The following is a 13,170-nucleotide window of genomic DNA, read 5'->3' on the forward strand; positions in this document are numbered from 1 at the left end:
CACAACACCATAAACAAAGTATTTAGCACATAAATATTAATGATGGTGTCGGTCGTACGAATTGTAATGATAGTATGCAATACATATGGAACATTATTCCTTATGTACCAGTCCAGTGAAATTAATAGTATAGACTGATACACATTCATAACCCATGTATCATAGACAATTAGGCTGCAGTATAATTTCTTCCTTGTGAAACAAGCAATTTGAAATGATATTGGTGATCTAATTGTGCCGTGATCTAATTTTTAGGTCAGTAGTCCTAGACATTCACCAAGGTGTTGTTTGGAAAAGTGGTCTGTAAAGACCGCTGATAAAATTACTTCAAAGTTAGTAAAATCATTTATCCATGAGGATGACGTCTCGGTAACTGAGCTAAAGAAAGGGTGTACCTGTTTACAAATAAGATATGCAACCTTATAACAATCTTTGGGCACGCTAACGCAATTTATGATTCTGATTATATATGGACAGACATAAGTAATAAGTGAATTATACAAGTATGAGAAAACCGTTATCAAGTGGTAAAAAATGAGATATCATCTTTTGATGTATTTCACATATTTTCTTTGCGTATATCACACAGGGCTAAAGTCGATTAAAATTTGTGGTTAGATAGTTCGCTCCTGTCTGTGTATTACTAGGTCATTCACTCATCGAAAAGAATTTACCAAAGGGCAGGTTGGTTCAAAATCAGCAATATGACGTTTTTATCTTGTTAATGGGTCGATGAATACGAATTCTTAGTATGTTCAAGACATGCAACGGAGGAGAGTCAAGAATAAATGGCCATGTTTTTGTTAAATTGGTGTGTATCACCTGTGTATCACGCATACTATGTAGGCGATCAAGAGTGTGTTTATCTTTTACTTCAGTTTAAAGCTATGTGTTCGGGTTGACGTGACATGTGGGAGAAGAAGTTGCCAGACAAACCTATATATATATATATTGTTGAGAGGTAAACAATGGAAGCATATACCTATAATACTTCAAATGTTATGACAATGCTCAAAAGCGGAACAATGATTCAACCCGAGTGTGCTCTTGTGAAGTAAAGAAGTAGCATCGTATGAAATCATTACCCCCATCAAAATCCAATAACTACAAGACTTTAAAGAAAGAAATGATTACCAGTTCAGTGAAGCTAGAGATAGAAATTTAAATTGTCCAAATCAGATTATGATGAAAGTGCACAACAATTTATTGGTGATTATCTGGAGAGATATGATATGCCAATGGCGATTTTAATAGCCAAGGCGTACAGAAAACAAGAAGTCATGGAGGTAAGCAAGTCATCGGAATGGAATCATACCCATTCATTTGAAGGTAAGTGCTTTGTGTATGACAAAAGTGGACACCAGGCCTAAAGATTATCCTAATAGATCTCCAGCACACAGTGCTGTGCTTCAAAAATTCGATAAGGTTCAACTGGTGGACACCCTCTCACATGGTAGAAGTAAAAGTCGTGGCCATAATAAATGAGAAATAACTTGAAGCTCAGGATACTCTCGATAAAGTGCACGGGGATGGAAGATTTATTATTAAAGATACTGCACCGTAAGTTTTAAGCTCCTGAACTGAACTTTGGTGAGAAATTTCAGCAGATGTTGGTGCCTACTGTGCTGAGACAACAAATTATGAAGCTTGCTCTCGAATCTCTAATGGGCAGCCACCAAGGGACAGAGAAGACCACTGAATGGACACTCAGCAACTTCTATTGGCTGGCGTGTTTGAACAGATGTTTCACACCAATGAAAATGACTCTAAAGTGTCATGTAAAGTCCCGCTTGTAAGTACGCCGCACATAGAAGTCTTCTTCTAACGCATTGCAGTTTACTTGGTAGATCTGATATTAGCCGGTAGGTCTAGATCCTAGTTTGTGGTTGCAATATACACTGAGACAGTAGCAGAATCATTGCTAAATGTGTACTCGGGATTTGAATGTCCTCACGAGATATTGACTGATTAAGGAAGTTTACTCCAGATGGATGAAGTATATGTGAATGAAGTAAGTTACTTTCCATGAAGAGATTAACTACTACATCATAGCATCTGGCATGTAAAAACCTAATTTCACTAGCTTGATACCAATGCTCAAAATGGTGTGCGACGAGTGCCCATGTGGCCGGGATATAATACCCAGAAAGCTCCAATATTGTAGCTGAGCTGGACTAGCACATTAGTTACACACAAAAGCGTTACTGATAGTGTGTTGAGAGGTAGGAAAAAAGTTGCTGGATTTGAATTTGTAATAATAACATGATAATAATAATTGACTACTTAGATTAATATATGGCGAATTGTAAAAACAGCTCCAATATTTGAGGAAAGAGTTCTTTATGACTCCTCACTCTTAACTATAATTATAACTCCGCCCTCAGTGCCCCTCCCCATTTAAATTGTTTATGTTTCTTTCCAGGACACGCATAGTTATTTAGAGGGAATATACAATTACATTGGGGACGAAGTTTTAGGGTTCAGGTTACATGGCGCAAGCTCTGACTTTCGCATCTAAGTTGAATAATGTTTACTTTACTAAGTACTTTAGGCATATTGCGATAGTTGTTCATGTAAAAGATAGCCAGGAATAAAATGAGGCACTGCGGGCAGTACGACATAGGTGGCTTAACAAAGTGGCGGTACAGTGAGAACATTTAGTGTGTTGAATGTCACACACGAATTCAGCTATTTCAAGCGATGACATGCACTTGACACCATTTTTACGTGTCACCCCCAACAAAGCAAGCCCCGGATGAGTTCCACTAACAGAAACACCAAAACCAACTGAGACACGGCAGATATATGTCAAAACAATGATAATATGCAACACAACAAGGTAGAATGTAATCACAACAAAGATGCAAGGAACAAAAATGAGGCAACTGACCTATGAAAAGGTGAAAAGGCTCAGGAGTATATGCCTCATTAGCATAGATACACTGAACGCTGCTTTGCGCTGACAAAATACTGGCCTCTTGACTTGAACACACTATTATAATACATGAACAGTATAGTGCCCTATAACATATTGCCACCTTCAAATCTCATCGTATTGAATGCATAGCCATCGGAGCGTTCGGCTAAGCATTGATGTTTCAAAAAGATTGAGCGCACCCTTCTCCGCATATTAATATATCAATTTAGTAGGTCAAATTAGGTTAATGAACCGTGGTTACGTTGAGGCCTTTCAACACGATTTCTCATGGCATGAAAATATCTATCCATCATATAGTAATGGCATTAACAAAAAAACACACAAGGAATATGAAAACGGTGTGAACCATATGACTAGCACTCATTCTGCCACTGGGACATCTTATGATTGAATTTCCCGTTTGTGGGTCGTGTTTTGTATTGCGTGAAGGCTCTTTTGGTTAACTGCAGACGAGTAATCAAATATACAATAAACATAAAACGTGGCAAACTACGTACTAATAATATGCATTAAAGGCTGGTGTCTCAAAACACGTACAGGCGACAAATAGTAACACAGAGCATGTTTACAAATACTGTGCCTCGATGTGATAACGTATTGATAAGAAAATCAGACCTTATAATAATAAATAAGATTATGAGTTTATAAACGTTGTATATATATACACTGCTAATGGCTTATGAGTACGCTCCTGGACGCAGTGCATAATATAAAGCCCAATTCTCGGAACTTCGTCAAACGAGAGTTTGTAATAGCAGCTGTCCATATCCATGTTTCTTTCATGACTTAGCTTACTGTATTTTCAAATGTTAAACATCATCCTCGTTTATGCCTTTGTTTCATTGTGCCAATATAAATAATATTCTGCCTAGGTCCACCCATCGTCCGAATCGCACGGTTTCGCTAAAGCCGGCCATTCATAACCTGCCCACGAACCCGTGCGTAATCCTGTTAGGAAAAGCTGTATTTCACTGCAGTTAAATTGAGTCATTTGATTGGGCGCGCCAAGGAGCTCGCGCCACCAATCAGCGTTGCTGTATCATAAATGTGAACGTCTTGGGCCATCACAGATTAAAAGAATGGCGGCGTGTAGGCTTTGCGCTGATTCACCAGGAAGGTCTATATTCGTTGACACGTTTTCAAAATCTGTTATTCCAACGCTGAAAATTGTTTGTAGGCAAGTGAATGAAGACTATGGAATGTTTAAATATTTGTGCAAACCGTGTTACAGTAAACTGACAAAACTGTCGAAACTGATAACATATCGACTTGCCCGATCGGGTTTCGTTGCAACTCAGATACAGCACTAAGCGCTTTCTTTTGATGGCCAGAAAGTTCGTTCACAGAACAAAAAGCTAGCAACACGTTGATTTCTATATTCCAAGATTTTAATTTTACCAAGTAGGGCCAAGTAGTGTGTAGTTTCTATCATGAGTTCTGATTGGGTTTATTCAAATGAGCCCAAGTGAATCTTATAATCGTCTGAGGGCGTGCGACATACAGAAAATCGTGGTGAAATCTGCCAAGGGTTATATTAATGTTGAGGCTTCGGACGGATAAATGGTCCTTGGCTGGCGAAGATGAGGTCGCGCAAATAAACAAGATTTTTTTGTAAATCTAAATTTATTTCACAATGAATCACGTCGCCATCATTCGAGATTAATTCTTTCACGTGCGATGCCTCGGGAATGTTGATAATCAGCGCAACGTACGCTCACAATATACCCAAGCGGACAGTGAAAGCAAACGCTACCGGCAAGAGACACAGTTCCGACTCCAACAGATGATTTATTTATGTCCCCTGTTTGGCATTAACAGGTGGTTGTTTGCCTACTCGATGAACTGCACGTATCAGTCTGTGAGGCAGTAAGCTGAAGCATTACTTTGTTCTTGAGGACGTTATCTGTACGATCGCATCATGTACGACTGTGTCCTTTCATCCACGGGCCATCTAGATATAAAGTCGTTACTCTTGTTTTAGAAACCTTCACAATTTTGTGCGACAGTACTAGAGTGTGGGCATTGGTTCGGTTCGAACTTGCAACTCTATTAAGCTCAAAGCAAACACCTTTCCCTTCAACGAATCCGATATAAGTGATCGAATTTCTTACCCTGTCACGTTCATAGTGCTGTAATAAATATTCATAATAACTTACTTAAAGCGGGAGAGTCGTCGCCTGCGCATGCGTCAGGTGGCCATAGCGTCAGGTGGCCATTGTTTACAAACAAGCGTCTACACATGAGTCTTTGCGTTTTTATCGTGTGTTGTTATCGTCGCTTGGGACTCAATTCCCGCGCGTGCGCAGGTGACGACTCTCCCGCTTTAAGCGATAACTAATATATTTAAATACATGTGAACACATTGTTACCGAACGTGATTTGGTCAGTAGAGAGGGTCGGCAAGGGGTATTTTCGTAAGCTGTAATCATTTGTTTTTATTTTCGTAAACATGTAATTTAAATAAATAAAAAACGTAAATTCATAGACATGGGCAAGGTGTAAAACGTAATAACCTGTTTTATTAATCCGTAATTTGTACAAAGATCTTATTTTTTGTAAACGTATAAAGCATTTTCCACATTAAATGTCGTAATTCGTACGCAATTTTCGATTTTGATTCTCAAACACGAATTATCAAATATATTATAAATATGTAAAATGGAATTTGCTTTATCTGTAAAGTGTAAAAACCTATTTTTTACTGTAAATGAAACTTTCATTTTATTTCCTGTAAAAACGTAAAATGTTTTTTTTTTTTTTTTTTTTATTTTCTGTAACCTGTACCAGCTATTCCCCCTTGTCCCTCCTTCAGTAGAAATGGTTGGTATTCGGGTAGAGTCAAAATGTTATTTTCAATGTTCGTTTCAACGTAAAACGAACAATACACACACATTGGAAGGATCGTACGAACCCAATGCATTCGCCCCTAGTTGACGTAAGGTAAGGTACTCGTGGTCGAGCAATCGTTCAAATATTGATTCGTAAACAGGATTCGTCATATCTCAACATGTTGTTCGAGTACATATGATGCAAACAATTATATTTAGTTATAAGATGGATACTCGTAGTTGTCCCAAAATTATTAGAAAATATTTGTTATGAAATATACTATACCCAAAAAACTGTTTTCATGCAGTTTTTCTGTCAAAAAAATGTCTTGTACTGTGTGAAACAGTTCAACAATTGATTCTTTTGCCTTATCAACAATTATGTAACAATTTTAAAACAAACAAATAACGATTTCTTCGCTTTTACTTGATCGGTGGAATACCAGCAACGACCACTGTCATTGTAAAACCTTCTTTGCACGTCGCTGATCTTTGTTGTTGTCGTATGGAATAGTTACGACATATATATATTTCCCTATACTGCCTGATGAAACATTCACTCAGCACTCCTTTCACTAAACCATACGAATAACCTTGGACTATAAATTACGCATGGTTTGGGTGTTGTGTTTATTTGACATTTGTGTCTTATCGGGCAAACGTTTACTTAGTGAAAATTTTATGACACAAATACTTCACCTTTGATTAATCTGTCAGTTTTTTGAAAGAGAACGGGCGTTACAAGATGGCGGAAACTGCACATAACGCTTCGTCACAGGCGCGACAGAGAAAGAATGCAAGTACGGATCTACACGACGAGCAGGATGGTCAGAAGAGAGAACCATTACAAATAAAGAAACTATTATCACTTGCCGACGGAACACTTCTAATAATAGGAATGATTATTGGATCTGGTATTTTTATTTCACCAAAGGGCGTTCTTTCATATTCTGGTTCTGTGGGTGCAGCCCTTATAATTTGGGCTGCATGTGGAATCTTCTCTATGTTAGGTGCGCTCTGTATGGCTGAGTTGGGAACTACCATTCCCAAATTTGGTGGCGAATACATCTACATCCATGAAGCGTTTGGGGCGTTACCGGCGTTTCTGTATCTTTGGGTGTTGATGGTCATATTGAAACCGACTACCCAGGCCATTATTATGCTAACCTTTGCCGAGTACGTAGTTTATCCTGTATTCATTGAATGTGATGAAACGTCACTGCTGACTAAAAGACTCTTAGCTGTAGCAGGTATACGTAAGTGATCAGATAAATTATTATAATGTTCATCGCGTTCTACATTTGTGCTAACAAAAACGTATCTATAATGTTTTCATCTTAATTTTATTTATTTATTTATTTATTTATTTATTTATTTATTTATTTATTTATTTATTTATTTATTTATTTATAGTTTTTCTAACTTTTGTGAATGTTCTTAGCGTACGTTGGAGTGCTCATCTGACCAACATTCTATCGTATTCAAAGTTGCTGGCTACCTTCATAATCATTATCACTGGAGTGTATTACTTGGCAAAAGGTGAGATCAACTATACAACACCACAGCACATATGCAAATAGTAATAACTTAACTACTGTGAATACAGTATACAACTCAAAGCAATCAGAGTTCACAGACCTCCGCCAAGCAGCTCATTGCCATACATATTCTGACACCTCCAACTTATTATATCTCTATTACTTCAATTGCTATTTCCATGGCAACGCGATGGGTATCTCTCCCAATATTAATATTTAATTGCATTAGGCATCCTCTACTGTAAAACTTGTGAAAATCTATTCATGAGTGTTTTATAAATGTCTCCAATCTCTACCAAAATCAAACCTAATGATTCTTATCAAGGACGGCTGCTTCTGAAAATTGTATTTGAATCCATCCATCCATATGTTTTTAAATTATGAATGAAAAATCGTTCCTGAAATTACTGTTTCCATGGCGACCGGGTAAAATCTCTTCCAACGTTTAACGTTTTGATTATTGCCTCAAAGGCAATCTCACCTAATCGATTGCTCCCCGTGTTCATGGCACCCCTCCTGATAATTTTATGAGAATTTATCACTAACATTTTCAGTTGTAAATAAAAGAACCTTCCCAGCATTGCTGTAACTATACCTAAATCTGTACCAAAATATAATGGATTCGTGCTTATATCAAGGACATCCCCTCCTAGAAATTTTACGAGAATCCATTTCTAACGTTTTTAATTAGCTATTTTCTATTTAAGATATTCTCTAGACCTTTAACTATAACTTACTGAATGAATATGTAAATGTAGTAATATTGGACAATTGACTGTGCGTGCGTATGTCAATCCGTTGTTGGCTCAACAGACTATATACCGGCTGTTCGCGACTTGTCCCATACGTTAATGTTATTTTTATGTTGGCATCATTCATCAATCATTACTCATATGTCTACAACTACTTTTTAAGTTATTGCACTAACGAAGTGTGTCCCACATTTTATTCATCAACGTAGTTGCACTCAATTTATTGTCTGTGGTATTGCCGCTATTTTGCAAAGGCAACCCTGATACACACATCTAAAATAGATGTGACAGTTCCAGTAACGTAGTACTAATGAACGCTGAGCAACGGTTCCGATCTCAAAAAGTTTTTATTTTCGTACTTTCGCATCATAATACCCAACGAATAAATACACGATATGTGCTAGATGAATGATAACGTATCTAGAAGGTAGAATTTATTAAACGTTATATAAAGCAAAAAACTGTTTGATGAATACCATAGAGTGGTAGATGGACAGCATGGCATCCACGCAAATTATAACATCAATGAGTTGTAATGGTTGTACTTGTACAGGATATACGGACAATTTTGAGGACAGTTTTGCAGGAACCACCAAGTCTGTAGGTGACATTGCATTGGCGATGTATTCTGGTTTATGGGCCTACTCCGGATGGTAAGTCATTTGATTGATAACATAGAACAGATACACCATATAGTCTGATCCATCGGCATATATTATATAACATAATATAAGGTTATTACGAGGCTACCTCAAAGTATGCACGAAGATAGTACAGCGGAGTATGCGCGTCGGTCGATGCGACGGTGTACAGTCTGTGTGCATACGTTGAGGTATCCTCGTAATAACCTTATTATTATACATTTTGTTCCTTCCAAGAGTACAACCCTAAAAGATCATTGTTTATCTCGGCCTCACTTCGACTTGGCCAAGATCAACATTTGTTTAATACAATATAATTTTCCGTCTTCAATTTGTTTTCAAGGAATGTTCTCAATAATGTTACGGAAGAAATGAAGAATATTAAAAGGTACATTCCATTAAGTTCCACGGTACAAGTATTGAAGTGTTTCCGTCCATTGGTTCAAAGACACTTAGTATAGTCTTCAAGTCTATATCTCAACTGGACAAATTAAGATCAAATTTTTGGAACTCAGATGTCGTTTTCACAGTACTTTAATTGTGTTTTTGAATTTTGGATTTAAAAAAACGTTATCTTAAATATACACCTTACGACAAAGTAAGGTGAAATGACCCACATACACAAACTGTTTATATGCAATTGTTATAACCAATTTGATGGTACAAAATTTGAACTTATGCAAATCGTTAAATATATATTTTTACTATGTTTGTTGGTGTGTTATAGTTTGTAACTTGGTAGAATTTTTGAACAGTTTGACACCAAGACTGAATATTCATACATACCATTAAACCTGCGCTAATAATAGTTATTCTTGTTTTCCCAATAATAGAAACCTACCGTTGGCTATTGTCCTGGCCGTGTCTATTGTAACTTGCATTTATCTATTGACAAATGTTGCATATTTCACCGTACTTTCCCCTCAAGAATTGCTGAGATCAGATGCAGTAGCCGTAGTATGTTGTAGTTGTATTTCTGAATTCATAATTGATAATTATAGTATTGTTCATAGAATGAAACTTTCACACAGCACGTGTAACTGATTGTTGGACAGCTTGGTATACACTTGAATTATAACAATAATGAACACAATGTACCAATAATTTGTTATATTCTAAATGAATCGAAATTACATATAAGAACATGTAAACATGGAACACGAGAGTTGAGACAAATGCTCCACGCTACTGTCAATTACGTTGCTTACCCATCTACGCCAGTTTTCTTCACACATTGGGTTTTTCACTCGAGTGCGCAAACTCTTGGAAACGTTTATTAAAGTGCTAAAGTTGTCTCTTTCATTCACAGACGTTTGCCCAAAAGACTCTCGGTGTGATGGCTTGGGTAATGCCGCTCTTTGTTGCTTTGTCTACATTGGGGGCAGCCAATGCGTCCATCTTTACTGCCGGGAGGTTTGTAATATTGACTAATCACATGATCACGGTTGACTTTGTGATTTTTAAATTAGGAACGACACATGTCAATGTAAGTGAATTTAATTACGAATGTATGTGATTTTAGGGTTTATTTTTCTGGTGCAAGAGAGGGTCAACTGCCAGATGTTGTTGCTATGATACACATAAGAAGACGTACGCCAGTTCCAGCCATTCTTATCAATGTATGTATACGATATACTTTATGTGGATATTATTGTCAGTGCCTGTTGTTTAATGAAAGCAATTGGAATAACATGTGAGCCTTTATATAATTTTTGTATACACATTCATTATTTGGGGGGGGGATAAAATAATTGAAAGACAATAGTGTGACAGTCATATTGATAATGCGAACATGTTGGTTTGACCAATCATTGAATACTGTGCCATCATAAAATCAAGTAGTTGAAACGAAGAGCAATTGCTTGCTATGACAAAAACAAAACCGTATGTTTTTTTAAATATTTTTTAGTGTGTGGTTGCTCTAATAATGGTGCAGATCAGCGACATAGACACACTTACAACCTACTTTAGTTTTATAAGTTGGTTGGTAACCGGGATTGCAGTAGCTGGTCTTATAACCCTACGCTGGACGAAACCTAATCTCCCCCGTCCTATCAAGGTAACCACGTGATATTTATATTGTTATATATGGGTAATTAGCATCGAGTATTCTATAAATATATATGTAACAAAAAATGTTTTTGTATGTCTGATTATGTAATTTTTATCTAAATTCGCAGCTTCCTCTATTTATTCCGGCTTTGTTTGTCGTCATGTCTTTGTTTCTGGTAATAGTGCCTTTCTACACGCGACCGATTGTGTCAAGTATTGGTGTGGGTCTAACGCTCACTGGTGTTCCACTTTACTTTCTGGGTGTACTCTATAAAAGAAAAAGGATGCGACTCTTGTCAAATATACTTGGTAAGTGACAGTATCACTGTTTTTTTTTCTATCTATAGTTTCTTATTATTCTGCCAGTTTTAATTCACCTAATATCATTCCTTTTCTTGTCTTTAGGGTCAATTACTTGGTTATCTCAGGTGTTTTTGGAAGTTTCAATCACGGACGCCAGAACATGAAGACAAGATACGTAATCGTAATCGACTTATTCACCTTCATATATCAACACCCATACACACATGAACTCAGTACTGATATCGATAATATGCCATAAATATAAGATTATTTCATATGTATCACTATCTCAAATAAAATAAAATGTATGGTGGTAAAACATGGGTCATTTACCTGTTTGAATGACTGCTCAACATCTGGTAATAATATTTTTCTGCTTTAAATTGGTAGCCTCAGACATTCCACCTAGGTGTGTTTTCCAGTTGCCAGTGTACTGGTTTTAAAATTCACTTCATCTGTGAAGACCACTGATAAAATTACCTTCAAGTTAATGAAATGTTTTTTAGCCTATTTGAAAAACCAGTAATCCTTGATCATGTGCAAGCACTTTAACAGTATTCAAATTCACAAATTGCTGCGAAAATGTATGTTTGATACTTACAGACAAGTTCAATAAATTCGGTCCAATAACCACACATTAGAGATTATGGCATGCAATCACATATGCAGAAAAACATGTGGCAAAAAAGTGTAAAACTTGAACAAAGACATCTGTAGGGTCTGATCCAACTGCTTCACATGTCCGTAATATAGCCTCCAAGAAGGTCCCATATTTTGTTTACTAGCGGTAGCTTAAGATACTTTGTGTGAAACAAATAGTTGAAGAAATTCACTATGGGGAAGATGGAACCAACCGTCTCTCACCACTCCATCGTTTCCATATACATTCATAGAGTGCAGAGTAGATTCCTATAGCAATCTGCCAATTGCTGGAGAGCTTTCGTGAGTTTAATTAGAACAGACTCATAGAGTGCTCTCGGCAGTTTGGTGTGGCTGTAGTGACATCCAGAAGTTATACAAGTTTTGCTACCACAAGTGGCAGGAGAAGTGAAAACCATCGTCTCACTGGCCATATCGGGAACATTGCCTATCATTAGGCTGTTTATAGGTGGTACAATTAACTACTTTTTAGTACTGTGGGATGGGAATGGTGTAAACTCACACATGTTCAAATGAATGTCAATGTTATGTCTGTGGCACATGTACAAGGTCTATTTAATATGGATGGAGCAAACAGATCTATCAGTGACTCTTTTGTTGTTATCCTGGAAGTGGACTAGCACTCCCTTTGCGACAAACATCTGCAATATGATCATGTGACATTTCGCTTCCCATGAAGTGTCATCCCATCACTACCATTTCAATGTCCATGAGGTTGGCCCATCATAATTTTGAGACATCCATGATCAGGGATATAGAAGATAAATCACTGCAATCTACAACATAGGTTTATTAAGTCAGTCTGTCATTCATGTTACATGTAACCATTTGTTGACCATGGAAATATGCAAGTAACAGCAGACAGGTTGTCTATCGCCCATTTTGCCAAAAAGTGTTTATATTGCTGTATTTTCTAGTAGTGTATTTATTGGAATGAAATGACATCCAGTGGGAAACAGCACTGGGAGGAAACTGGGAAAAACGACATAGAATAATACATCGCCAGACCTGCTGTTGTTATACAAACACTCAATGTGGTGCTGGTGGTAGTAGTAGTATGCCACCATGTGAATCAGAACCTGTGTACAAAGGTCATCAATTGATGCTATCACATGACATTGTGGAGATTCGGGAGTAACTGCAGTCAAATATATACACACAATGATATGCAGTAAATCATGAAGTACGGTTTTTATGTGATGAGTACAGCATTGCTGCTTATTGAATATTTTGTTCATTTCCAATCCTCAACTCTGTAGTATATGACTAGATGGGCTGCATCATCACAGTGGTTATGGCTAAGTATAGTATTACATAATCCTAGTTTGCTGGCAATATTCTTCCTACAAATGGTTTAATTCAATTTTAATAGAAATTCAACAATTTGCATGGGTTATCCAACACAAATACATATGACTGTATTATCACAACGGAAAAGTATAATACTTGATAACAATG

At 37.0% G+C, this 13,170-nt stretch overlaps 1 protein-coding gene across 1 annotated transcript; it reads left to right on the forward strand.

Annotated features, from left to right (window-relative positions):
- The first annotated feature begins 6,511 nt into the window (after nt 1–6,511).
- Nucleotides 6,512–11,371, forward strand: LOC100375968 (Y+L amino acid transporter 2-like). Its single transcript, XM_078009874.2, has 10 exons — nt 6,512–7,022; nt 7,180–7,305; nt 8,610–8,709; nt 9,041–9,085; nt 9,531–9,654; nt 10,007–10,110; nt 10,220–10,316; nt 10,607–10,756; nt 10,878–11,058; nt 11,155–11,371. Exons 1-10 carry the CDS (start codon nt 6,512–6,514, stop codon nt 11,214–11,216), a joined length of 1,500 nt encoding a protein of 499 aa, XP_077866000.2. The 3' UTR covers nt 11,217–11,371.
- Nucleotides 11,372–13,170: the final 1,799 nt, after the last annotated feature.

Source organism: Saccoglossus kowalevskii, chromosome 6 (assembly GCF_978046115.1).
Source record: "Saccoglossus kowalevskii chromosome 6, keSacKowa6.1, whole genome shotgun sequence".
Classification (NCBI taxonomy): Eukaryota; Metazoa; Hemichordata; class Enteropneusta; family Harrimaniidae; genus Saccoglossus; species Saccoglossus kowalevskii.